We start from the raw sequence: 26,917 nt of genomic DNA, 5'->3' as shown, positions 1-26,917 counted from the left end.
GTTCAGAACTAGGTGGTGAGAAAAACAAGTAGCCAATTATATTATATTATATTATATTATATTATATTATATTATATTATATTATATTATATATATAATAGTATGATTAACACAATGTTATAGGTTTACTATAAGAATACAGAGGAGGGGTACCAAATAGCCTTAGATACTAAATGGAGGCCTACGAACAAAAACAGCAACAATAATGATCGCTAACATTTCCTGAGTGAGGATATCAAGAAGTTATTATCTGAGATGAGCCTTAAAAGGTAAGTAGAAATTGGGGATTGATTGAATGGAGAGGGCTGAATGCGGAAGAAAGGTCTAAGTGAATGCAACGCTTTCAGGTTTGAGTGACTAGGATGATAATTTGCTACTCCTAGAGATGGATTGGAGTAAAAGGGAGATAGAAGTTCAGCTTTGGGCATCCAAGTTGGCTACACCGATTTTAACACCTGAAGATATAGATTTCGAAATCTATAGAGTTATCATCTAGGACAAGTGAACTGAATAAGAAAAGAAGAGTCCAAGGATGATACTTTAGCACATACTAACACTTAAGAGACACGCACAAGGAGAGGAACCTAAAAAGGAATGGGGAAGAGGGAGATGCAGAACTGGGGAAGAGAAGCGCACAGAAGCTAAGGAAGTAAAGAGTTTCAAGATGTGCTCAACTGAGCCAGTGCTTCAGAAAGATCAAGAAAGGAAAGGACTAGAATGGGTCCATTTGATTTGCCCAAAAGGAAGACATTTGAGTCCTTGGAAGTGTAGTCTTGGTGGTCTGCTTCAGGTAGAATTTCAGGCAGTGTGAAAAGGAATGAGTGGGAAGAGACAAGCTTGACTGCAAAGAAAGGAAAGTTCACGGAGTTGCATGAAGGTGTTTACATATTTTTTTAAATGGAAAAGACCTGAGAAAATTTTATATTCTGAAGGGAAAACTTTAGTGAAAAGAGAGAATTGAAGTGATAGGATAGAATTAATTTGCCAGTTTGAGGTGCTTGAGGGGGTAACAGGGTACAGGACCCAGAACACAGCCCTGGATAAGAAGAGGGATACATATTCTATCGTACCCAAAAGGAATAGTGGGAATGGATGGATAATGGACTGCCCTTTGCTGGTCAATGGAGGAAATGGAGGATGGGAGAACGAGGTCAGTGGTGATAGTGTGGGTGAAGAACTGACTGAGGATATGTAGCAGGAATACGAGGCCTCATCAAGGATCCAGTTAAGGGTGGAGGCCATCAATTTGCAGTGGCACCAAATTAGTGTGTCTGTGACTTTCTCAAGTAGTCCTTGACAAAGGAGGTATAGATGAGGTAAAGAAGGCAGATGAATGAATGGATCCAAGATGTCCAGATATCTGGGGAAAAAGTTCATGCTCATGAACTGTTTAGTGACTTCCTCAGGCTGAAATTTCAATATGAGTCTGAATAATCTGCAAACCTGCAAATCATCTGAGAGTTTCCCAAAGCCTTGTTGAATACTAATTCATCTAGAAAGACAGTGTAACCTGCAAGGGAATTGGAGCCTTTAAACTCAATTCTCTCTTGACACTTGAGAAATGAGTGGAGAATTATGTGTCCAATTCTCAATCCTTGGAAAGCCAAGCACAAAAGTGTTTTATAAGAGTTATCAGAGAATATTTTTGTTCTTCTCAGAATGTTGATTCTAAGAAAAGAAAAAAAGAGTAAGCAGGCTTTTGCACACTCCAACAGGAGATGGAAGGGCATTCCCTACCTCTGTTTGTGAAGCCTCATAGCTTATAGTGCCAGAGACTCTAGGTATTGGCTATGACAAGACTTTAGACTTAAAGTAGAAGAGAAAGAAATAGCAGGCAGATGGTTTCCCTTAAAGATTTTATATTCTGATTGGTGGTTTCACTTTTCAGTAGGCTTAGTCCTTACAGAGAATACAGAAAGGAAGAGAGGCCACTGTCCTCTGTGCCAAGAGTAATAACATTAAGTGTGAACTCAATCTCTATAGTTATCTATGCCTCTCATGTGGCACAACTGGGTTCTTTCCCACACCTCTTGAGGAAGGATCCCTCTCTACTGAATGTTTCTGCAAAAGTACCTGTTGGAAAAGAAAAGTATTCCCCCACACCTTGACTCCATTCCATGTTCATATGAAAATGAACATTTTGTAGGCTTTAAACCTTATGATTCTGAGGACAACCATAGCTGACAAGAGATTTCTGACAGATTTCAAAGGCAATGGGTATTAAAACTAAATGTTTCATGCAATTTTCTACTGAGTTTTCATCCTACCTGTTTTCCCATTAGTTATGAAGCAAGAAAACCTCCTGGAAAGTAAGTTGCTTTTTCCCATAATTGTAGCATCCCATAATTTCAGTATTATGTGTCAACACCAGGTACAATACATACATATGTATGTACATATGTACATAAATTATAAAATGGTAGGAAAGGTGTTTTGCTGATTATTGCTTCTAGAGGTATTCATGATAATTGCAGCTTATCTGGGGTGATATGAAGTTCAGATGGGCCTGACAGTTTATATTCATCAATCCCTCCATGCACCCATTCCTCACTTGAGTAGACTTTGGCAACCATTTCATTTCCTTTGCTCTTTCTTATAATTTCCCTACTGACCCACTGCTTCATGGGGAGGAGCCTCTCTTCACTCTTCTTACTGTTCCTAAATCCCTTAATGTCCCTAATGCATAAGTCCCTAAATGCTAGGGACATGCAAGTCCAGATCAGATAAAGTGATCATAAATAAACAATGGCAAAGCTGAAGATTAATTAGGAAAACAGCATCTACAAAATGAAGCTGAAATGTTCATGAAAAAAAAGTCACACTGCTCTAAAACTGATTTTATACTACAAAGACATTTAATCTGAAAAAGAAAGCAACCCCTGACATACAGGGCCTGGGATGACACAGGTAGGTGCCCGGGCTGTTAAAGAAGCCAGCCCATCTTGTTCTCCTGCTGGACGCATAAAAAATCTCACACAACACCAGCATCAGACAAGGGCATTCTGTGACTGTGATGAACTGAGTCACAACAAGCCACTTCATAATTTTGTGCAAGCCCAGATGAAAACAAAGTCACTGCACAAACCACAAAACACTAAACATCCCCCTTTTCTGAGTAATATGAGCGACCGCTGCTTCTTTACCCATTACAACTTTAGTCATCATCTGGTCTGCCCTCCCTATAGATAAGATTTTTTAAGATAGTCAGTCATAGAATTGTCCTCTTTCCAGAGTGCGCCCAATCTAGAGCAAACCTCTCCTTCCTTGGACCCTCCCCAAACCTTCCCCTAACCCAAACCCAGATCCTGCAAGTCTTTTCTAACATCCTTGACTGAGATACCTCATGGTTCCTCATGTTGTGTGTACTCCCTCATTGCAAAAAGCTAGAAATCTGTCTTGTTCAATCATAGGTATCTTCCTGGTCTTCAACAAAGCAGAGACTGCAGGGGCTCTTGCCATACACTGCTCTGATGTGAAGTGCACATACTGTTTGGAAAGGATGAGGTGGGTAAAACAATGAGAGAGGTTTCTCTACTGAGGGTGGGCAAGGATGCTTCTTTTCAAAAACTCCAATTCCCAAGAACCACTTGAGAGCTTTCTCCTGATCAGCAACTTCTCCCTTGCATGAAGTCTTATATAGAGGCACCCACACACTGACTCATGATTGGGAAGGCTTTGGTGGTTTAACCCGACGTTTTAACCCATACACTATCCCAGGCTAGCTCAGCAGCTGTTTGTTATTTTCTGAGAGTCAAATATGGTTGACTTCCTAGGTTCTGAGTGTGGGAAATGTAAGATTTCTAAGGGCACCAGTTAGAGGGTGGTTTAGAAACGTGACATGTGATCTGCCATCTCAATATCTTTATAGAAATGAATTGAGACAGGATGAAGGTAAAGTAGAACGTTATGGGGAAAGTCTCTGAGGAAGTGGTTTTACAAACCATCATCTAAAACTGAGGGAAATTATTATAAAACGTAAGGAAAATGCTGGGTTTTCTGTGTTTGGTTTCTGGAAATCTGTTACTTATATAATTACACTATCATGAAGAAATTAGTTTATTTTTACAAGTTGTACCTCAACATTTGTCAGAGGATTGGTATTACGTGGGTAGAAGGCAAAGATGATTATCTCCACTCATACACTAGAAAACTGAGTCATGGAAGTAAGTCGCTCAACACTGCCAAAGCTTCATCAGCAGGGTGCTGGAACTCACCCAGTTCTTTCCACTCCAGAGCACTCTTAGTAGCCACCAAACTGCTGTTCATGCCAAGTAGCCTAGTTGTTATCCCTTTGGTTCTGAACCTGAGAACATTAATAAACCTGGGAAAACACTGCCCAGATGACGTAATTCTTAGGTGGTTCCAATAGGTAGTTATTGTGTGAACACATGAGGAAGGACTCAGAACCCATCCTGTTCATCAAAGCATGGTTCCCAGAGGCCATATATCTTAATCATCAGGAGAACTTAAGAAAAACGAAGATTCGGGGTCCCACCCCAGACTTAGTACATTAGTGTTTCTGGGTATGAGACTCAGGAATTTACACTTTTAACAAGCTTTACAAGAGATTCTTAATTACATTGTTTGAATACTACTAGTCCATGGTAAGTGTTTGCAAAGGCCGCTCAAAGTTAAAGAAAGGATCAACACCCCCCAACTCCCATGCTAAGTTGAGTTCAATACACATAAGGGGTAGTGTTGAGAAGAAAAAAGTGACAAATATTTAATTCAGGAGTCACCAAGCAAAAATTTCAGAAGGGGCCCTCTTTGTTCTTACTGATTAAAAATAAACAGATCTCTAGCAGAAAGGGATCCAGAGTTTTTTCAGATCCTCTTGTAACATGGGTGGGGGGAGGTGGGGGGCAGGGAGGGACCCTGTACTAATAGCAGATGAAAAGAAACTAGCAGACTATTCTGATGTTAGCAGAATCGGTGGCCTTAGGTCTTGTCTTGATTGAAGGGGAGACTAAGGACTATATCCTGGATCATTAAAATTGCTTCTAGGCCTTTTGCTTTCTAGGTGCTTTTAGAAAAGAAGCCAACATACAACAAGGGTAGATAGAAGCAATGCAATTTTCTAATAGCAATGGCTGCCTAGGTATTTTGGGAGTGGTAATACTATAAATTATTATTTTCTTAGTTGAAGGGTTACCTATGAAAGCTATTTTAAACACAGCTTGGACTTCATATTTTATAGCTAAGCTTTATAGCTAAGCTAAGGCAATCTATTTCCTGCATATGTAGTAGTTTTAATCAAGCTGTCCTTTAAGCTATCTGTGGGTAAGATTAATCAAGCTTGAAAAAAATAATGCTACAAACCAGTCTGTTACCCCAAAGTAGCATTTTAAAAACCAGGCCTTAGGTTCTGAATGCAAAAATCTTTCATAAACTAATAAACACAAGAGAGTGAGAGGTCCTGTAATAATGGAGCTAAGAGAACCATTAGCCTCTAGCATTTAATCTCAATTATTCTCATTTCCACTGTTGAAACTGCTAAGTTTCGGGTCTTGAACAATTGTATAACATTTGAAAACTCAGAGAAATCACATTCTCGTTTTTAAAAAGCCATTCTAGGTTATACAGTTTATAATAAGGTAAGCAAATTGTATAAAATTCCTCTTTACAAAGTCTCACTTGGGACTTGAATGCAGTCTATACAACCACACAACAGGTATTAGGTGAAGCCAATGAACCTTTTAGCTTCCTTTTCCCAAATGGTCATCTTGAACAGATGTTTAAAATGTGCTACAGATGTATATATCAAGGTATATAGCTATTTATAAAATTAGAATTCCATTAATCAAAGATGAAATATTTACACTTTTGCCCCACTACCAGCGTGGTAACTAGTTTGGTGAAAATTAACTATACCTTCATGAAATTTATTACCACTGCTTTCATCACTACCGTTTCTTCTTCACTATCAATATTTTTAGGGAAAACACAAAGTGTGAAATATTGTCAAAGAAGTAAGTGCTTTCTCTTTTGAAATCATATTATGAAAAAAATGGGTGGAAAAAAATCTCATTTTGTCTCTTTTTTCCTCTTTGTTTTTAACTTCGGTTTGGATGTAAAATGTTTAATAACTGAAAGTCAAATATCCTTCGACGACAAAAGAAGTTTCCAATATTATCTTATAAACTGTGCTTGTATATCACCAGAACAAAATAATAACTATAAGTATTTCAATTTAAAATTTGATCAAGTGCTCTAAAAGCATAATTTCTTTTTGAACCAGGTACTGCAAATAGGCATTTTTTAAACCATGTACAGACTATGAATATAAAATATCCCACATTAGTAATAACTTTTTGTGTTTTTTAGTGAGATCTTTTCAAATTCATCTTTCAACATGCATCTTGAGAAATCTCAGTTCTTTTCAGTCCTCAAATTTAATGACAGCTTTTTGCATTTGTGATGTTGAGGATTAGAACGAGGTAATGAATTCACAAACTTGGCTAATTTAGCTTACCTTCAGTCCACAAAATTAATGCAACTGGATTCCTAGAGAAAAAGCTTTTTAAATTTAAAATTCTGTTTTGGATTTCTTAATTTACTATTCAGGATGTAATGCTAATTACCATTATAACAAAAGATTAAAATAAAGAGAAAAGCCCGCTACTCTTTGGGGTGGTGAGGACTTGCTGAGGAAGGCCTGCTGTTGGCCGGGGTGAGGCTCGAGACCGCGCGGCCAGCGGCCAGCACCCAGGAGAGGTGTACTCAGAGAGGCAGCTGCTTGCCTGAGCCAGGAGCCACAGGCTGTCTTGAGTCCCCTCCATTTTTTCACAGTGCAAGTCCATTCCTTCTGTCCTGTGTAATTTGCAGCCATTATCATAGATATTAGATGTGGAAAGACTTGGCAGTTCACCTAATTCTCCAGCCCTTTGCACAGAATGCCCCTGTTGAATATTTATAAGGCAGTTGTTAGCAGGCGCCTGTGGAAGCCAGCCTATTAGCAGTCATGGTCATTTACCAACACCTGGGGGGCAAACAACATCAAAAGAGCCTTAAAACATAACCAGAAGTGGAAAAATGAATAATGAAGGAATGCTGTATTCTAGACATTTGACTAATTGTCAAATAATGAGGTTTATTAAAAACTTCCTTAGAAGGACGATTCCTCCTATGTTTGGGGAGCTCTCTTTCCTTTTGTGTAAGAAAATCTCAAAATGGGCTCTTCCCATGCCAGTGATACAGCGTACTTCAAAAGCCAAGCTGAAGGATTCTTGATTTAGGTACCATAAATTTAATTAATATGAGACAGCAAGCATATACTTGATTAACATAAGATGACATTCTTAGTATTCCTCTGGGACAAAGAGAGTTTTGAGACACTTTAAGCTGGCTACAAAGAAGAAACTGGATAAAAGATCCAGCATTATTTGATATATGGGATAATTTAGACACAAATCCAGATAAATCAGGCCTCAAGTGGATTTGTGGTGTGAGGCTGGGTGTATGTCTTTGGTGAATCAGGCTGCGCTGATTGTAAAGCCTGTATGAACTAAGAAGCTGCCACTCTTCACTGTTTTCAACATAATCCCAGGGATGTAAAGACAGCAGAGGAGGAAAACAGGTTTGCAGTCAAACAGAGCCGGTTTCAGATCTGCATTGCACCTCATACTAGGTTAGGTAAGTGCTCCAAGCTGCTCTTAGCCTCAGCTTCCTCATGTGTAAAACAGAAACAGCAATATCTACTCATAATGGACATTAAGAAGAGTGGACAAAATCAAGAATGTACTACATTTAGCACCACGTAGGTCTTCAATAAATGTTAGCTTCCCTTTCCCCTCTAAGCATTGTATAGTTGCATTTAAATGACAGATTATTTCGGTGTACAGCAAATATTTATTACAGGTAAATTTGCATGGATCAAAATGCAATCAAATTCTCAAAATATTTCGAATTCACTGAAGAGTAGAGCAAGTTTTTTAAGTGCCAAGCAATTAAAATTGGTTCCTTCACGTATCCTTGAATTTAATAGCAAACCAATGCAAAATTTAATGCTGGAGAAGAGGCATGCTCGTGCTTCCTGTTTTCCCCATTTCAAGGACGTAGTAGCCTAGAATCTTACAGCTTCTTCTCTTCTGTAGAATTCTCAAAGCTCCTCAAGCTGCTCTTCTTCAGTAAACACCAAAGAATTTATAGGTCACCTCTTTTCTTCAGTATGGTGGTAATTCATTTAGATATCAAGGACAATTAAGCATTACAATACACTTGATATTTAAAGATTAAGAAACACCATTAACCACCATGGATGAAGCTACCACTGACTTTAACTTCAGTCTCAACTTCTTTCCCTCCTAGTTTTTCTTTCAGCCATATAAATAACTACTTCAGGCAGCTCCTCTCCTAGATTTCATTTAATTGTTCATAATATTGATGAGTTCTCACAGTGTCCAAAAGCGGTACTTCCTTTTTAAGTGAAAAAAAAATTAATGTTACTATAGTCATGTATACCCAATGTTAAATATTGGAATGAAAAGCAGGAAAAAAAGGTCAATATTTTTGATATTGCCAAATATTCTAGATGTTAAAATTAGAGAGATAAATATCTGGGTACATCACTTGTAGATTCAGCTCCACTTTTCTAGGTTCTAGATACTTTCTGAATAATATGGCTCATAGAATGAAAAATGCTATATGCTTACAGATCAGGAAGAGATCCCAAAGAAAGAGGGCCAAACTCCAGGGAGGGTCTCAATCACTTATAATTACATAGACCATATTTTTTAAAAAAAAATCTGACCCAAATCTTGGCTAAGAACATGAGCAAATAAAATCAGAATTAAGTAGTATTAGAAAAACAGACAAAATCCAAGAGAAGCCAAGAAATATGCTATTAGCAAAAGAAAGAATAAAAAATAAAAGCAGCAATTTACAAGAAAGGTTGATGGTTATGTAGAAGAAAGTCTTAAAGCTTATTACCTGGCATGGTTCTTCCTTGGTGCAGACACACACACACCCCATAATAAGGGAAAGCAAAAGGGAATAACTAGTTCCTTTACAAGGTACATAAACACATTCTCAAGCAAAATTAAGCTCTTTGGTTCCAGGTCAGTTAAAAAGCACAGACTTTGTAAATGTCCCTGAGGGCCTGTGACCCGAGGCACAGGGAAGCACATGCCACGATATGAATGGTATGTGCCTCTGTAATCGTCAACAGATGTGGCACGCCAATAGACAAACACAGCTTCCACTTAACACATGCTTTTCAGCAACTGACAGGATGGGAGTCTTAGAAAAATGAAGGTTTGATGAATGAGGCATCCTGCTTAATTGTGATAAACTGTTTAGTTCAAATTTTCATAAATAGATTCAACAGTTAAGAAACAGGAAACCTTTTCCTGATTCTCTCAAGAAAAAAAATAGGGGAGGGGTAAGGAGGAAATGAAAGAGAGAAGCACAAGATCATGTTGCCAGGGGATACTTAAACTGTATAAATCAGGCTTTCGCATAGTTATAATTAGCAGAAATTGAAACAAAATTGGTACCAAGACCAGATGTTATAAAAAATTAAGAAAATATATTCCTTCAGTGCCAAGATATTCTCATCAATTTGCTCCCTACATCTTAGTGATGGTGAAGTACCAATCTTTTGAACAATTTAAAATCCATAGCTAGCCTTTATTCATGTTTGTTTGATATAGGCAATTCCGTGCTATTTCATCTCTTGCTCCTAAAAGGTAGAAGTTCATGAGTAGACAACTCCTTCATTCAAAATACTCCTGTTTTACATTGAAAGCAATTTTCACTTCTTGGAAAATATGGGCTTTTGGTTATAGAGTCTTAACACCAGAAGAGGCTTAGAATGGTAATTCCCCCATTTTCAGGTCAGAGAAAATACATACTATATATATTTTTTGATGCATACTATTTTAATATCACTGTCTGGGATGAGGATCCTTGCCAAGAGAGAATCACTAGTCAGTCCATAGCATATAATCTAGAATTTGATGTCGCCGGTGAGAGTCAGTTAGAATGCCATCTGTGTCCTTAGCCATGAGCCAGTTGGCTTTTACACATTCACTCATATAATCCTCCCACCAACTCCCATCAACCCATAATCAATTTACTTTGGCTGAATAGGAACTGCAAAGAGGCCTCAAAATCCCCAGAAGCATCATTCGACATAGAAGAGCCGGTAATGTTATTAATATGTGACTTTTTTTCTTTGCTTCCTTCTCTGAAGTGTTATGCTGTTTTAGGATGAAGTAAGTCAGGCGCTTTCCTAAATGATGCCACTAAACCAGTAAAATAGCAGGGTGACTTGAGGTGAATGCCAGCAGCTCCATCACTCGCTCGTGTAACCACAAAGTAAGTGTGCTAAGACCCAAAGGGCAGTGAATAGCAATAATCTTTGTGAACATGAGAGGCATATTCATAGCAAGGCCTCTTCAGTAATTTTTAAAATATAAAACTGTCCCCCAAATCCTGGAACCACTTAGTGAAGATGAACCGTATAGAGTGTAATTGACTTTCAAATACATTATCACTTATCAAATACATTCAATTCTCACAATAGACCTGTGAAATATTATTGCCCTCATTTTACAGATCAGGAAACTGAAGCTTCGAGAAGTTAAATGACTTTTCAAAAGCACACTGTTCTAAAGAGATGAGTGCTGTTCCTCTTTCATGACACTTGCTGCCTCTCCACCACAAGTATTAGGTAAGTGGCTAGAACAATTCAAATGTTAAAGGGTGTCTCAGGGCCTTTTGTGATTGTTCTTCCTCATTGCCTTCTTCTTGGATAACATACTCAGCAGAGTAGCTGTAAAATGTGTTCCTATAGATAACTCTGCTAAGTTTTCCCATTTGTAGGGCTAAGGAGAGACTATGGAGTGGGAGTGGGAGGAGAGAAGGCTTCAGGCTTTAGATCATGCAGAATCCTGGGAGGCTGGCATCAACGTGTCCAACTCCTCATCTGCCTATCAACCTGAGTGCCTCAGGTAAACTGGATCAGAGAAGTTAAGGAATGCTTTTCTTGTCCTAAGTTCATCTTAGGGGTGACTGTCGTGTACAGGTCATGCAGAGCAGGGAGACTAGGTGTTTTAAATTCAGGAGTTTCTTTATTGCTTCTGGGACTTTACGGCTGTCCTTCTGTATCTGCTAATAGATCCTAGAGTGGTAGAGGTTTTATGTATTTTATATATTTTGAATCAGGTTTCAACAATGAAAATAAAGGTGGATACTGTGTTCCTCTGCACACTACCTCTTCTCCTCATTTTAAGGACTAAACATCTTGACCACAGGGATGGACACATGAGCCAGGTTGGGCCACCGTGATTTTCCCGAGTTGGATGGGATGAATTACTGGGCTCTTCTGTGCTTAAGAGGCTGTAAAGCTGTCTTGAGCTGCCTATGCTCATAGGTTAGCCCCTAAGGGAACAGCTGGCTTGAGAGAACAAAGGCACCATGAAAGAAGTTGGAATAAGAACCAGAGAGAGAGAATATGTGTCCTAAGAGCATTCAAACACCAGAATCTGTGAAACCAAATCCAACCCTAGCCTGCTTTTGGCTTGCTTAAATTCCCCATTTTTGCTTCAGGTAGTCTGAGTTGGATTTCTGTCACTTAGTAGTGAAGGAGTCTGAAATAATACAGAAATCTTGATTTAATACCTGAAATAATAATAGTGGCTTATTGAGCGTTAACTTTGTGCCAAGCATTTCACTTAGATTGTCTTTATTTTTTCTTCAAATAATTTTATGAGGCAAGTATTATTATCACCATTTTATTTATGAAGAAATTGAGGTTCCAAGAGGTTAAATGACTTTCCTAAGGGCACGCAGCTATGGAACAGTAGAGTGAGATTTTGAATCCATTTCTACATGGCTTCTCCATACTCTTAATGTCTACGCTATTTTATACCCCAAAATGGTTCTCAAGTTTGGCTGTATATTGGAATCACCTGGGGACCTTCTGAAAAGAGGTGTGCTCAGGCCCTCTCTCTAGGCCTCCAAGTTTGCACAAGTACAGCAGGCACTATTCACATAGAATACAATGGACTTGTGCTCTGTGTGGTTGGGGGTCCTAGCGGATGAATATGTTCTTGGTAAATGGTGCTCCCTAGACTTGTGCAACTATTGTGGTCCTGCAGCCAGATCAACTAAATCTGAAGCTTTGGGAGTGAGGCCCCACTATTGATATATTTTTAAAGGCTGCCCAGGTGATTTTAAAGTGCAGTCAAGGGTGTGAACCACAACTGTAACCTAAACACATATCTTGGGTTTATATGGGTTCTGAGTGGGCCCACACTAGCACAAAATGAAAAATTAAAGTTATGGCGGGGCAATTGAAACTAGCATGCCAAGTGACTACAATAATCAGTATATCTCAGATAAAATCTTCTTTCAGGAATAGTAAGTGTGGAATCACTGACCCATTTGGGAAATGGCTCTATTCTGTACTGAGCTTTGCAGTATAGTGCTGACTAAAGATATTAAAACAATATCTATGAGTAGCTTCATTCTTTAAATATGACATTAACAATAATTAATGAACTATTTCTGCAAAAACATGGATTTTGTAAAGACATATCCAGCAAACATTTCTACTTAGGTTTAAACCTCCCCAAACTGGATAGTTTTGGGTATTGACGAAGGCCATGCCCTATCTCTACATAAGATTCTGTTCTCTCACTTGCCAGGAGACTATTTCAGCCATTACAACCAAAAGAAAGAAGAAGGAAGCAAGGAAGGAAGAATACTAAGGACATAGTTAATAACTAGTCCTAGTATAGGCAACAGCTCTCTCTGCTCTCAAAAGATCCATAACTAATAGATTTCACAGAGCTCAACTAAATTTGATTTAAGCATTATAAACTGGAAAAACAATTAAGATAGCAAACGTCATACTGTAAAAGAAAGTTTAGTTATCATGAATTATGCAATCTCACACTTATAAAAATGGGATAATAGGGAGACTTAATTCACTATGTTAGAAATCCCCATGAGGAGAATGTACAAGAATATTAGGTTAGGGGCCAGCCTGGTGGTGCAGCGGTTAAGTGCGCACGTTCTGCTTCTCGGTGGCCCGGGGTTCGCCGGTTCGGATCCCGGTGTGGACATGGCACCGCTTGGCAAAAGTCATGCTGTGGTAGGCGTCCCAAGTATAAAGTAGAGGAAGATGGGCATGGATGTTAGCTAAGGGCCAGTCTTCCTCAGTAAAAAGAGGAGGATTGGCAGCAGTAGTTAGCTCAGGGCTAATCTTCCTCACACACAAAAAAGAAAAGAATATTAGGTTAAGTGGTCATTTTTGAACTTTAATACTGAGCAAAGGGAGGATCTTAAGCCAATGAAATTACCCAAACTAAGAAGTCTATTGCATACAATTGAGATATAACTCATTTCCTTAGTAAAAAGTCCTTAATCAATTTGAATTCAATTTTACCAAAATTTCTTGAATTGTGATGTTTTTCCTGTTGTTTCTAATCCCATACTTGTTAAAGTAATTAAATTGATACACATATTTTCGCAGAGCTCTTATAAGAAATTGATGAGCTGTCACAATACTCTGAGACTTATTTGACTCAAAGAAGGTTCAATAAACAGATTATGTCCAATTACAGTCAGACGTCATTGTTGATATCTGAGAATTCCAGAACAACCACTGCCGATCACAGTGCAATGTTTCACAGGACTACTCTATGTCTCTCCAACTGGAAGATTTAATTTGGCAAAACATCAAGTAGCAAAATATCAAAAAAACACGTTTGCTGTATTTCTTGCTATAACCTTAGCAAGAAATTGCTAGAAGACATGCAGAACAATCCAGGAGATGTGTGGATCTGTGAAGCTAGGTTTTATCTTGAGTCTCGCAAAGGAGGAGGATGGGGGTGGACAGAGCCTGCCCAGTGGCTGGGGTTGAGCCTCATCATGTCTCACACCTGTTCAAAACCTTCAAAAGTTTCTTGTTATTCCAAATCCTCAGAATGGCATTCAGGTCCCAACTGGGGTCCTAGGCAACCTTTTCAATTTTAACTCTGACTATTTCCATATATTGAACTAAACTTTGGCCAAGCCAGACTACTCATCATTTCAAGAAACCATTGCACTTTCTTACCTATGGAATTTTGCTCATTCCCATCTTTTCACATGGAATGCACTCTCCCTGCATGCAACAAAATTCTATTCTTTCTTGAAAATTAGGTGAAATGTTACCTCTTTTGTCATGTCCCACACAATTTAATGCCTCTCTTGCCTGAACTTCAGTTACACTTTGTTCTTCCCATGTCTAAACCCTCCATTAACTTCTTGAGGATAGGGAATGTACCTTACATATGACATTGGAATAAAACAGACCAATATGTTAATTCTGGTTTCTCTACTTAATAGCTTTGTGACTTTGGACAAAGGAAACTCCCTGAGCCCCAATTGCTTTATCTGAAAACTGGTTACAGAATAATAATGTATACTTCAAAAAGTTCTTATGAAATTATGTGAGACAATGTATGTAATGCAGCTAGAATAATACTTGACACATAGTAGGCACTCAATACATGTTAAATTCCTTCTTTATTCGTCTTATCTGAATGTCATATAGCGTTTACCAGCTATCTCTTGAATGAATAACTAAAATTGTGAAATTGTCTGAAGTCAAGTCTAAGAAGAAAGAATAGGCAATCGTATGTCCTGAGGATCCAACTATGACTCTCCAAGGTAATTATTTTAATGTCTCATAATTATTCCTATCTGCAACCTCTTTCTCATTTTATAAAGGAAACTATAAACAAGCATTTAAACATTTTAGAAATCAGTAGTTTCAGGTTTTAAGATAAAAATATGAAAGATGAAAATGATCTTACATTCAGAGTAATTTGCCTTATAGGTTAACAGAAATTTATACATCTCTAGTGGAATATGCATATAAAGACAAAAAAACCTACAATATACAAACTGTTTTCAATAATCATGCTGCTGTTGTTTGCGTGGTATTGTTATTCTGAGACTATTGTGTGTGTATTGTGGGATAAAGCAGATGAGTGGTTATATTATTGCGTTAAGAGCAAGGATTATTGGCAAGGGAAAAAGAAGATATAGATATAACATCAGTGAGGTAAAGTACAACTTTGTATTCCTGAACTTGAAGTGGAAATATCATATAATTCATAATATTTTTTTAGAGAAAAAATGTATTTCCTAGTTCTATCCACTGAAAAGACATAGAAATAATAACCAACCCAGCAGCAATAAGCACACTTAATGTTCAGACTGTGGCCTCTAAATACCATGACCTAGTAGAAGGAAACTGGGCTCCTTGGAGAAATAGCTGATTCCAGATCTGGGGCAGGAAATCTACAAGATTACCAACATTTTGTCATATCAGAATTCTAGGACACTATCAGTGACCACAAGGGTCATGTCAAAAGGACTCAGGAACTAGCTTACAGATCCTCTCACTGGCCAAAGAAGGGAAAATTTGAGCATTAAGAAGCATAATTACTGCAACAGAATGAAGCACATCTATATATTTAAATCCATTAGTTAATAATGATAGTAAAAAATAACCCAATTAGCTATCTTTGGAGATACTAAGGAACCAACTAATCACTTTAAAGTAGGTTAAAAAAGGGAAAGAATGAAACATTTATCCTATCTTTCTTACAGAAAAGTACCTCAGGGTAACCAGATAGTCAATGAGGGGAAAGTTCTTTTTTATAGAATTATTTCAACTAATAATCAAAGTTACCATTTTGCAACCCCTAATGAAACAATGGATCTAGGCAATAATCTTCAATGACGGCTAACATCATAAAAAGAGAGACAGCTAGACATTACTCCTAATGGAAGTAAAGAGAGACACTTAATTAGTATTCTTGCCAAAAAAAAGTAAAGGAAAACCAAACTTGAATCAGATCAAGGCTCTAGATTTAACTACCAATTCACAGGAAACTTAAGGAATAGAAATCATGTTAAATGATTCCATGGGAATGGAATGACCTAAATCCTGACTGTAGGAAATCCCACGAGACAAATTATTTGATTTCTATAACAAATAAGTGGCAAGAAAGAGGAAAGATGAAGGAAGAACATATGGATTAAAAGAGACTTAAGAGACATCAACCACATCAACCAATTGCGCTGTTTGAACCTTATTAGAATCCTGATTTAAACAAAAAAAAACTGTGAGGGGGGAGAAAACAGTTTGGAGATAATTAAAAATATGAGAACTGGCCATATATTGGATGTGATATTAAAAATTTATTGTAAAATATTTTTATGAGGGATAATAGTATTGTAGTTATGTACATATATAAAAAAGAGTCCTTACCTTTTAGAGATATAAATTAAAATATTTACAGATGAAATGATATGATGTTGGGCATTTGCTTCAAAATAATCTGGATGTAGGAAAGTGATTGGGGTATGGATGAAATGAGACTGCCCATGAATAAAAAATTCTCGAAGCTGAGTGATGAGTACATGGGAGTTCATTAGACTCTTCTCTCTACTTTTGTATATGTTTGAAATCTTCTGTAATAAAATATTTTTAAAACCGTACTTTGAAATCATATCATATAATAAAATAGGCCACACTGAATTTTACAGTCTCCAACCCTCAAAGTAGGGATAGACAAATTTCACAGAGCTGACAAAAAGTAAAGTTGTTTTGAAATCCTACTTCCTTGTACTTTACTGGTTTTCAAGTAATTTTAGATTTTTTTCTGAAAAAATGTCAATATAACTTTATTTAATTTTCTATGATGAAGTCTTCCTTTCTGTTTTCATGATTATTAAGTAAACCAAATCACAGTCAGTCCTTGATTGTGAGCTCCCAGAGAAAAGGGGCCATATCTTATTTTTGTATCCTCCATAACATATATAATATAGCTATCTGTTGAATGAAGTGTCATATAAGGAGTCAATTAGAGTATTTGTAAAGTATTATGTGAAACCGATGGGAAGTTAAGTGCATAGGAAGGGGAACCCAGAAGAACTAACCTTGAAAGCCTGAAAGGGGCAGTTAGAGAAGTAAAACTTTTCTAGAAGGCATGGGAAAGAGTAGATAGAGAAATTTAAGTCATAGTGTTTTTTGGGTCATGATAGTGCAGAAAATAGAACAATAATTTAGTGTTATCCTCTGATTTTCTAATATAATTGTTTCTAATCTTGTGCCACTTCCTCAAGCTCCCTTTGCACTCTGGGTCCTCTCACTTTGAGCCTCCTACCCTGGCATGAGCTATACAGACTCCCTTCTAAAACACTCCTCTCATCAAGTCCCTCTTCTGCTGAAGACTTCTGGTGACTTTGCATCAACTACAAGAGTTTTTCATCTGAAATTTATGCCTCTTCTTCATCTGACCCAGAGATACTCAACTATTCTTACCACCCACTGCTCTCCAAGATGAATCCTCTGCCCAGTGAAGTCATTCTCCTAACCATCCCTAATGCGGACACTTGCCTTTGTTCATATTATTTCTGTCACCAGGAATGCCTTTTCCTACCCCTTCTGTCCATTCCAATACTACATAATCCCTCAATATCCAGCTCAAGCTCACTTCTTCCAGGTCTTTCCTGTCTTTCATCCTTGAGCTCCTGCAGTTTTTCTACATGTGCTATTTATCTTGGTGCTGTACCAAAAACTTCTTTTCACTGTGACTTAACTTTTCTTCTGTTCGTCTTCAAATCAATATATCTAATCAGCAAATATTTACTGAATATCTATTATGTGCCAGGTAATAATAGGTATTTTGAGTATATAAGCATGAATAAAATACTCTCTCGGTCCTCACTATGGTTAAGGAGATAAAATACAAGGTATACTAACTTTAAAGTGAAAGTGTGTGTTTTAAATAGCAGTTCAAGACAACAATAGAAGAGACTTCATAAGGTAGTGCATGACTAACTGCCCAATAGTATAAACAAGGCCCTCTTCTCCTTCTGGGCTGTAGTCAGTCATACTAGAGGGCTTTGGTCAAGACATAGAATGGCTTCTGTCAAGTTGAAGCAGGTCTGCTGCAAAGGGGAAGAGCAGAGGAAGTTTATTAGCCATCCTGATGAGCAATTTTCAATGGTGTAGTATTGCTGTGGATGTTATACATACCTATCTAGCATATAGCAGCCGAGGAATATTAAAGCAAGAGCTCTGACTCACCTGAGTGAGAGCTAAGAGGCAGCCACTTGCTGTAGTTTCCTGTATTATCCCTATCACTCTCTAATAATTTTCTCCATTCTTGATTTCTTTGTTATAGTCTGTTCTTCCCACTGACCTTTCCCCTTCCCCACTACAATGTAGACTCCACAAAAGCAGAGACCTGGTAGGTCTTTTTCATGTTCTGTCCTCAGTGTCTAGAGTACCAGTTTATAGTAGGCACTCAAGACATGCCTGTTGATTGAATGAAACTGCCTGGCTGTTTGAGGGCTAGCGTCTCAAACCAGAGAGTGCTCTTTTCATGTTCCCAATGGGTCAGGTCTGCTCACCATGCAGCATCAATCTCTCCAAACATCACTGACACAGAATGTTTTCACCATAAAGGAGGCATCTTTTAATTAGGGACAGCAGGGGACATGGAACTGCTGGGTTGCACTATTCCATCTGGTGACTGGAAAACATATGAGTCCCGGGTCTGGAGGCGGAGCCTTCAATTCACTTTACAATACCATTTCTACTTGCGTCCTGATCTTCTCCTTTCTTGGAACATTTTATAAGAAAGGCCTTTGGAAATGTAGAAATGGAAAGTTTTAATTTAGTTCTGCTTCATGCCATATGAGGTATTAGACAGAAATAAGCAAGATGGAAAATATGTGAAATTCTGAGTAATCTGCATATTTGGTACTTCAATATGGAGTCTGAACTACCACAAAAAGATGAAATAAATTAAAGTGTGATTTTAAAAACAATTCAATACGTAAGGAAAGAGGACAGCTCAATGAAGCAAAATTATTACTAAAGTAACTATAGATTATGGTTATGGGGATTACAGTTCATAAACCTCTCTCACATGATCTGACTCTCCCTAAAAACCCAAACCCTACTTATTCAGCATTTGATTCATGGACATTTTGTCAAAGGCCAGGAACTTCTTCTCTGGTTCTGGGAATTCTGAGGAATTCACGATCAATCACAATGGTGAGAAAAGGGTAAGTGCCCCGAGGAGAGGTGACTAGGGTGTTATGGGAGCATATTAAAGGTACACTTACCCATACCACTGGGCATCAAAGAAGGCTTGTGAGAGGATGAGAACAAGGAGCTGAACCATGGATGAGTAGGAATTAGCTGGTGAAGAAGACAGAATGGCAGGTCCAATGGCAAGGAAGTGTGAGAGCCCAGGGTGCACTTGGAACTTCAATGAATGAGACATATATGAATGACAGATGAAAGGAGTGGAGGAGTCATGAGAAAGGAGGCTGCACATCAGCCAGAGGGTGGAACAAGAAAAGCCTTGAATTCCATGCTAAGTAAAGAGATGATACTCTGAAGACAATGGGCAGACATTGAAGGATTTTAAGCAAGGAGGAGAAATGATCAGGTATTGCAATTACTCTTAGTTGCTTACCAATGAAATCCTCATATTCTTCCTAAAGAATCTCAATTTTTCTTATCTTTCAGGAGGCTATATTTTTCAGTGGAGACTGGGACCCACTCCAGGCCCAGGAAGTAAAATTTGATCAATATCAGCCAGTCTTGGTAATTCCACTCCACTGCCACTGCCTGATTTAGCCATGGACACGTTACAATTTTGGCCAATAAGGTTTAGGAAAAATCTGCTTTGGTGCATCTGGATGAGATATTCTCAGTGTTAAAAAGGGTTTTCCATTATGGACATTCTCTCTTCCACTATTGCACAATTTGTAAGAATTTGTTGTGTGGAACAACTGCAGACAATTGGGACCATGAGGGGACAAGCCTGAAGACAAAAGTCAACATGCTGTGGATGGTAAAGTGGCAAAACATAAAGAACAAGGTCCTTGGTGTGGTTGATGACTAAATTAAGCATTCTGTAACCACCCGCTCCAGAGTTCTTTTAAGTGGATTAAAAAATCCCCTTATTGTCATTCTAAGTTGAGTCTTCTGTTTTATTTTGCAGCCAAAATCATCCCAATTGATAGATTTTTAGAAAGTTCACTTCGGAAGCAGTGAGCCAATTAGATGAAAGGGACTAAGAAGGCAGGTTGGGTTGTTAGTAGGAGGCTACCATAGGAAAATCAGTGACTACTGTTGAGACAAGGTCTGTGGGGTCGGAGGGGAGTGACTGAGTTTAAGAAATTGAAGTGATTTGGAGTAAACAGGACTTGGAGACCACTTGGTTGTACGTCCTGGATGACTGAGTGGTTTCTGGATGGTGGGGCCAATCAATGAGATAGGAGACAGAAGAAGAGGAGGAACACATGTGGGGGCTTGGTGATTACCATACCCATTTTGCATATGAGATAACCAAATCTCACTCACTAGACTGTACTATAGTCTGTGAGAGTACGAATTGTGTCTATCTTCTTTACTACTGATTCCCCATGCTATATAGTATATGATTAATAAGAATGCTTAATAATAAATGAGTGAGGTTGAGAAAAATTACATCATTTGCCTAAGATAGCACATGCAGTTAGAATCTGTGAAACCAGAACACAAACTCTAATTCTTTCCAGCTCTCTGTCTACCACATGCCAACAATATCATAAAAAGGTTGACTCTCAGATTCTGAAACAGAGAAGGAAACTCTTATTGGTAGATATGGAATAAGGGTGGGCTCACACCTTCAGGTCATATTAAGAGTGTATCTAATTTTTTTCATCAACGTTTATTTTATGGAAGAGTTTGTAAAGAAAGAAGATGTTCAAGAAGGATGCATGTAAGGATATTGGAGAACCATGGATTATATCTCATTACTCACATATTTAGAATGAATATTCTGAATTCTACCCTGCAACTCACAAAGGGAGAATCAGGTGAAACCTCCCTGCTATCTGGAGTGAATGGAGACTAACCTGAATCCCTCTTAGACGACCGCATGTCACGCTCTGAAAGAGTCAGGTGACAACTGCTTACCATTTTCTGTATGAGAATCATTCAAGTACTAGGAAATACTTCTGTCAGTCTTTACTCTTTTAAGAGAAACAATCCTAGTCACTCTAGTCTCTCCAATTTATATCAGCCTTCCAATATTTTTTCTATCTCTATGTCTCTTTCCTCAGCGTCCTTTATTTGTTCCATACTCTTAAGCTGAGGGACCTAAAGCTTGTTGAGAAAATAATTACTTCTATGTTTTTGTTTCTTCTCTGTCAGATTTACAAAAATTTAAATGTTTCCCAGAATTAAACTCAGAGATACAGAGGAGGCAAAGAAGCAGAAATAATCGACCTTAACCTCAAAGAACTGATCACTGGGTATAGGAGGTAGGGCGCACATAAACTCCTAGTAACCCAAGAACAATGTTAGTGTAATTCAAGTGCCAGCTTGCAGGCTACAAAAGTATTTTAGAAATTTGGAAAAGCAATAGAGCACCAGGGGCTGTTAAGGAGGATTCATGGACACTGATGAAAATAGAATGAGCCTTAAAGAGCATGTAAAATTTGTAGGGGAAGAATAAGGAGTATGGAAGGAATAGAAATGGGAGGAGCCTGGAGTATACAGACATCTGAAATAGAGAGTTTATGTGGAAAATACATCTAAGATACTTATGTTTTTTAACTTTTTTTCTCCCCAAAGCCTTATTTATGTTGATAGTTATCCTGTCTGTTATGGACATCATCTAGATGGATGAAGGACATCATCTCTGGTCTCCAAAAAGGATCCTTTCATAAATTTATCTATTTGGCTTCTATAACTAATGAAAATCATGTTGAATTTTAATTCTATCTGTGCTCTAAATTAGTATTTCAATATTGAGTATACATGTAACATTAAAAACATTGAGGCCTAGTCATCAGACTATAGCGATTTGATAGGCCATGGACATGGTAGGGACTCAGTAAATATTTATTGAATCAATGGAAGAAAGGAAAGAAAAAGAGAAAGAAGAAAGGAAGGCTGGAGTTTGGAAATATTATTTCTCATTAATTTTTCAAAAGTTAGATGAGCAGTTATTTAAATCAAAGCTTAATTATTATTTTGAATCCTTTCTTTAGGTTTAACTCATAATTTGCCATATCTTTAAGAATACAAGGTAAACAACTGTTATATTTTTATTTTCTTTTTGAGATAAAGTTCCTGAGATTTTCAATAGGTAATGAGAGTTATAACATAAGCAGTTCCATTATTTGTTCCAGGAATAGCCCAAACTTGAAATATCAAAAGATAGCTCAATAATAATAGGAAAAAACAGCAATAATTTGTTTCCATCTTGCAATACTCTAAAGGAAATAAAAAAGAATTCCAGGAAACATCAGTTGCAGTCTAAATGAACTACCGACTGATCTACAGAGGTAGAGGGGAGTGGAACAAAGAATGTGAGAAGAAGTAAGTAGTTATTTACAATAACAAACTCCTTTCCCCTGGGGCAAATTATTCCGGAGCAGGAATGAACTGAAATCCTTTGCATAAGCAAGAGCTGAGTAAGATAAACATTTCAGACACTGCCATAGATTTGGAAGTCCATCTCAGCATTCCCGACTCCCCTGTGTTGTTGCATATTGTGGGAAAAGGGCCACCAGCCTTGAAACCAAAGTGGCCTGTTCTCAGGGTGACCTCTGTACTTAAGAGCAGGAGAGCCTTGGACAAGTCATCGAGTCCCTCTGAGTCTGTTTCTTCATCTGCAAAATAGTGATAATTGTACCTACCTTTTAGGATGGTTGTACGGCATAAAAAAAGACAGTGTGAAAAGACTCAGTGTCTGATAAATAACAGGAGCTCACTAAATTGTAACTTATATTAATTCTAACCAGCCATAATAGGGTCAAATTCCCCACTCTACCATGGCAAGAGGGAAAGGCATCCTCACCTTTGTGAAGACAATAAAACCAACTTGTTAATTCCAAACAGAACCATTTTTATGGAATATCTCCACGGAAAGAATAAAGCTAGTACCCAGTGCAACAAAAGCAAGAAATGCCTGGAAGGAGGGAGTACATGCTTTTTTGTTCTCCTTCTGCCTTTGGCTTCGGCTCCTCACCTGCCCTTTAACCATCCCCAGTCTCCACTCTAATTCACCCACAGTCTGTCAGTCTTTTCCTTACATTGACCACTCAGCAAACTTATTTAGCTTTTCTCAAATTTTAAGAAGATTCCTACTGAAAAATTTAAAGCTCAGGAAAAATCTAAAATTCAAACAAATCATTTTATACAACCTACAGGGAAAACTGTCTTCCCCTCGACCTTGATCATCATTACAAATCACATAGATGTAGAGAACTTGGATCTGCTAGATGATGCACAGCACTATAAATGGAAATGTTGTTTTAAGATATTTCAAATATGGTTAAAATGTACACAAACCATTGGAGAGCATTTGGGCCCTTGTATTAGAATAAAGGAAAGCTTCTTCTATTTTTAGTTAGGAAAGACTATCATAAACATTACAATCTAAAATATGCTTTAAAAAATCTAAAATATCTCAAGAATAAGCTTTTTAAAAATCCTAAATCCCTGTAGTATGCTGTTGTTGAAATCTACTTTGCAGGCTGAAAAAAAAATAGCTGGAGTAGGGTGGATCTAGAAATACACTTTTTTTTTAACTTGTGAAATGTTTTATTGCCACAGAAATGGTTCTGGAAACAGTAATGTTAAAACTATTCAAAAGTTGGACTTCCTTTTTGCATAATACAAATATGGAACAATTTGCAAATGGATCCTTTAACAATGTTTTTGATTATGGATAATAATGGTGTTGAGGGAACACTCTCAGGTCATAGACGCTTAATATCATCAACTACCCTTTCCCATGGCCAGTCTGGAGCAAATTTGTCAAGCAGTATAAATTTGTCTTCCATAAGACTATTGCACTTTCTAGTCCTATAACCTCCCAGGCCTACTCCTATTATATAATTTCATCCCTGCCCAGGACTTGTCTTAAAAATATCAACCTGATAGGGGCCAGCCCAGTGGTGTAGTGGTTAAGCTTGCATCCTCTGCTTCAGTGGCCCAGGGTTTGCAGCTTTGGATCCCTGGTTCAGACCTAGCACCGCTCATCAAGCCATGCTGTGGCAGCATCACACATAAAAACAACAGAAGATTGGCACAGATGTTAGCTCAGCAACAAATGTCCTCAAGCAAAAAGAGAAGGATCAGCAACAGATGTTAGTTCAGGGACACTCTTCCTCACCAAAAAAAAAAAAAAAAAAAAGTCAACCTGATAAATCACTGATAAGGGTAAATTAGTTTATCTCCAACCTCTTACAGAAGTCTTTGCTTTAGGAAGAAAATAATTAGCAGGAAGTACCTACCCTCGAAGAATAAATTTCTAATGGTAAAATTTCAGTTACCATGGTATTTGGGTAGGGAATTATTTGAGTCAGAGAACATTTCCTAGCACTGCTCTAGAGCTTAGAAGGATATTAGTAGCAATAATTACCTTCTACCCTATTTCTCAAATTTTGGTCTTGAGATCACTTGTGCTACAATCACCAAAGACACTTGTTTAAAGAGAAACCAGATTTCTAGACCCAACCCCAGAATCAATACATCAGAATCTCTAAAAGTGAAGAACTTATAATTTAGAAGAAGGTAGACAGGTAAACCAATACAAATGAGTATTATTATCCCAACTTTGGAAATCATCAGATTATACCTTGTGGACAAGAGCCTAGGGTTTCCATGCATTAACTGGCCTACCCGTGTCCATTGTGGCATGTTAAAATAGAAATTTTATTCTAAATTGGTAGCAGTATATAAGGAATACATTTTCATCTTTTGGTCTTACCAGGCACTCCAGCTTGAATCCAGAAGTTAATGTCTGTCCCTTCTCCAGCCCTAAAGACCTGTGTGATATTGATGGGCTTCAGCAGGCTCATGACTTCCTCCATGATGGCCCTGGCTTTATCACTGCCAGTGAATTGCAGCCCAGAGGGTAAGAAGGTTCCCGAGTCAGACTCCATCACCAGGCTGTAGTTGGAACTATTTGCCTAAACAAAAGAGAAAATTGTTTGGTTCATATCTGTTGCTTCTTTGCTTTCTCCTTGGGAACTATCAAACAACAACAATCAAATATTTTATTTTCTCACCAGTTATTGCCAAAACACATGTTGCTTTGCTTGACTTAGGGTCTGGTCTGCATATTACCTAACTGTTCTGGGATGCACAATTACTCATCATGGGATTTGCCAAACTCGAGTTGACTTGGAAGGATTAAAAAAATATGATGAAAAGAAATATAAAGCCCCATATTAAATTTACTCAATTATTTCTTCAAACAATAATATTCTTTCAACCAATTTTCTTAAGCACCTACTGTGTACCAGGATACAATTCTTCCAGATCTCCAGATAGTGTCAGCCATGTTCAGAGAAAAGAAGGTACGCCCTGAGGACCTATTTCTCTGCACCTCTTTTCTTTTAATAGATATTCTAACTTATTTCAATTGTGAACTCGGCTGAAGCTTAAAGCCATCAAACTGGCACGTTTGTCTTGGGTTTCTGATTTTGCTGTTGTTCTGTCTGTTGAATCCCCAGGGAGGGAGGTAATAGAACAAAACATGAAAGGCTGCTCTCTCTGGTGTACAACCATAGCACTCTAAACCCCGGCAGCTCTGCCAGGCCACTAGTTTGTAAACTCTTTCCAAATAAAGTCTGATGAGAAAGCACACAGTGATTTCCTGTAGCCAATATTGTCACTGCAAGAGCTTAGAATATAAGCGGCTCTCACTAGGTTGCACAACTAAATTGCCACATAGCCCTAAGACTTGCAAGTTTAAGACACTTCAAACGGGCCAGGCCATCTGTTTCCCAGGAGCCAGCCTCTTCTTCAAGACTGACCAACTACTACATTGGTTGAGTTATTCCCAAGCTATCCTTGGATGGCACTGCTATTTCATTCCTCATTATTCACCTAGTAAAACTCAACAATAACATTTGTACAGTCCTTCCAGAGAGCTTTCACATTTGCAATCTCTTTTGATCATCTTCTATAACCCATAAAGTAAAGACAGCTTTTTGTTTGATGCTGTTTTATAGAAAAGCAACTGAGGATCAGAGAGATCAAGTGATTTGCTTGAAGTCACACAGTAGGTAAATGGTAGAGCTCACTCTGAAATCCTATGCTTTCCAGAACTCCACATTGGCCATCACTAGCATGGGATGGAATGATAAGTAACACTTGTTCTGAATTAGAATGATTTTTCACTTACATAACAATTTGAGGGTTGCATGAGCATTTTTTTTTTTTCCTACAACAGATTCCTTTTTACAATGATTTGTGTTAACTATTGCCTTGAAAGTGTCCTGTTGTTACAAGGGCAAGAGCAGTGGCAGGTTCTAAAGGAGGATGTTGCCAGCATTTATAGGACTGAACAAGGTGGCCCTGGGATACTAAAATTTTGTTGTTAATGATGAGAAGGTTAACAAAGCAGAAGTCTGCTCATATTTCTACCCTCACATCTAAGGAATTTCTGTCTTCATGGTGATTTTCAGAGAACGACCCAAGGCTTTTCTAATAAAAAGTCTCACCTAGGCTTTCAGCTGTGGCTACTGAAGGATCATTAGAGTAAAGAATAATAATATGCAAATATTTGCATTAATATCTTACATTCAGGGCTTGTTTAGCGCATTGATGCTAGGTCAGCAGGTTGACATGTAATTTTGCAGTTCTAACCCTCTCCCCTTGAATGCCCTGCTACCTCCTACCCCTAACTCTGTCCCTCCCTGTAGAAAGGAGAAAAGAAATATCACAATATATCTGCAAATGAAAACAGAATTGGGTGACCTTACAAGTAAAGGTTACCATATTAGGCAGATCCCATCTTTCCAACAAGAAAATTAGGCAAAGTGCCCCTACTTGTGTACTATTTAGGTTAAAAGTAGAGCTAGGTAGCAGTTTGGCTGTCAG

General features: G+C 38.0%; 1 protein-coding gene and 1 long non-coding RNA gene across 6 annotated transcripts in view; one reads left to right on the top strand and one right to left on the bottom strand.

Moving 5' to 3' along the window:
- The window catches only part of CPQ (carboxypeptidase Q), a 460,617-nt gene that overhangs the window by 48,098 nt on the left and 385,602 nt on the right, over nucleotides 1-26,917 (bottom strand). For all 5 annotated transcript variants that reach the window (XM_044743942.2, XM_070481372.1, XM_070481375.1 and 2 more), the window contains one exon: nucleotides 24,798-24,999. In XM_044743942.2, the coding sequence (XP_044599877.1) occupies nucleotides 24,798-24,999 (202 nt within the window). The remainder of the gene's footprint in view (nucleotides 1-24,797; nucleotides 25,000-26,917) is intronic.
- Nucleotides 272-24,786, top strand: LOC123275797 (uncharacterized). Its single transcript, XR_006511878.2, has 5 exons — nucleotides 272-3,504; nucleotides 10,193-10,317; nucleotides 10,558-10,672; nucleotides 14,546-14,661; nucleotides 19,553-24,786. It is a non-coding gene; the product is annotated as an uncharacterized lncRNA (long non-coding RNA).

This window comes from Equus asinus, chromosome 12 (assembly GCF_041296235.1).
Source record: "Equus asinus isolate D_3611 breed Donkey chromosome 12, EquAss-T2T_v2, whole genome shotgun sequence".
Lineage (NCBI taxonomy): Eukaryota > Metazoa > Chordata > Mammalia > Perissodactyla > Equidae > Equus > Equus asinus.
This window is presented reverse-complemented; position numbering and strand designations above follow the sequence as displayed.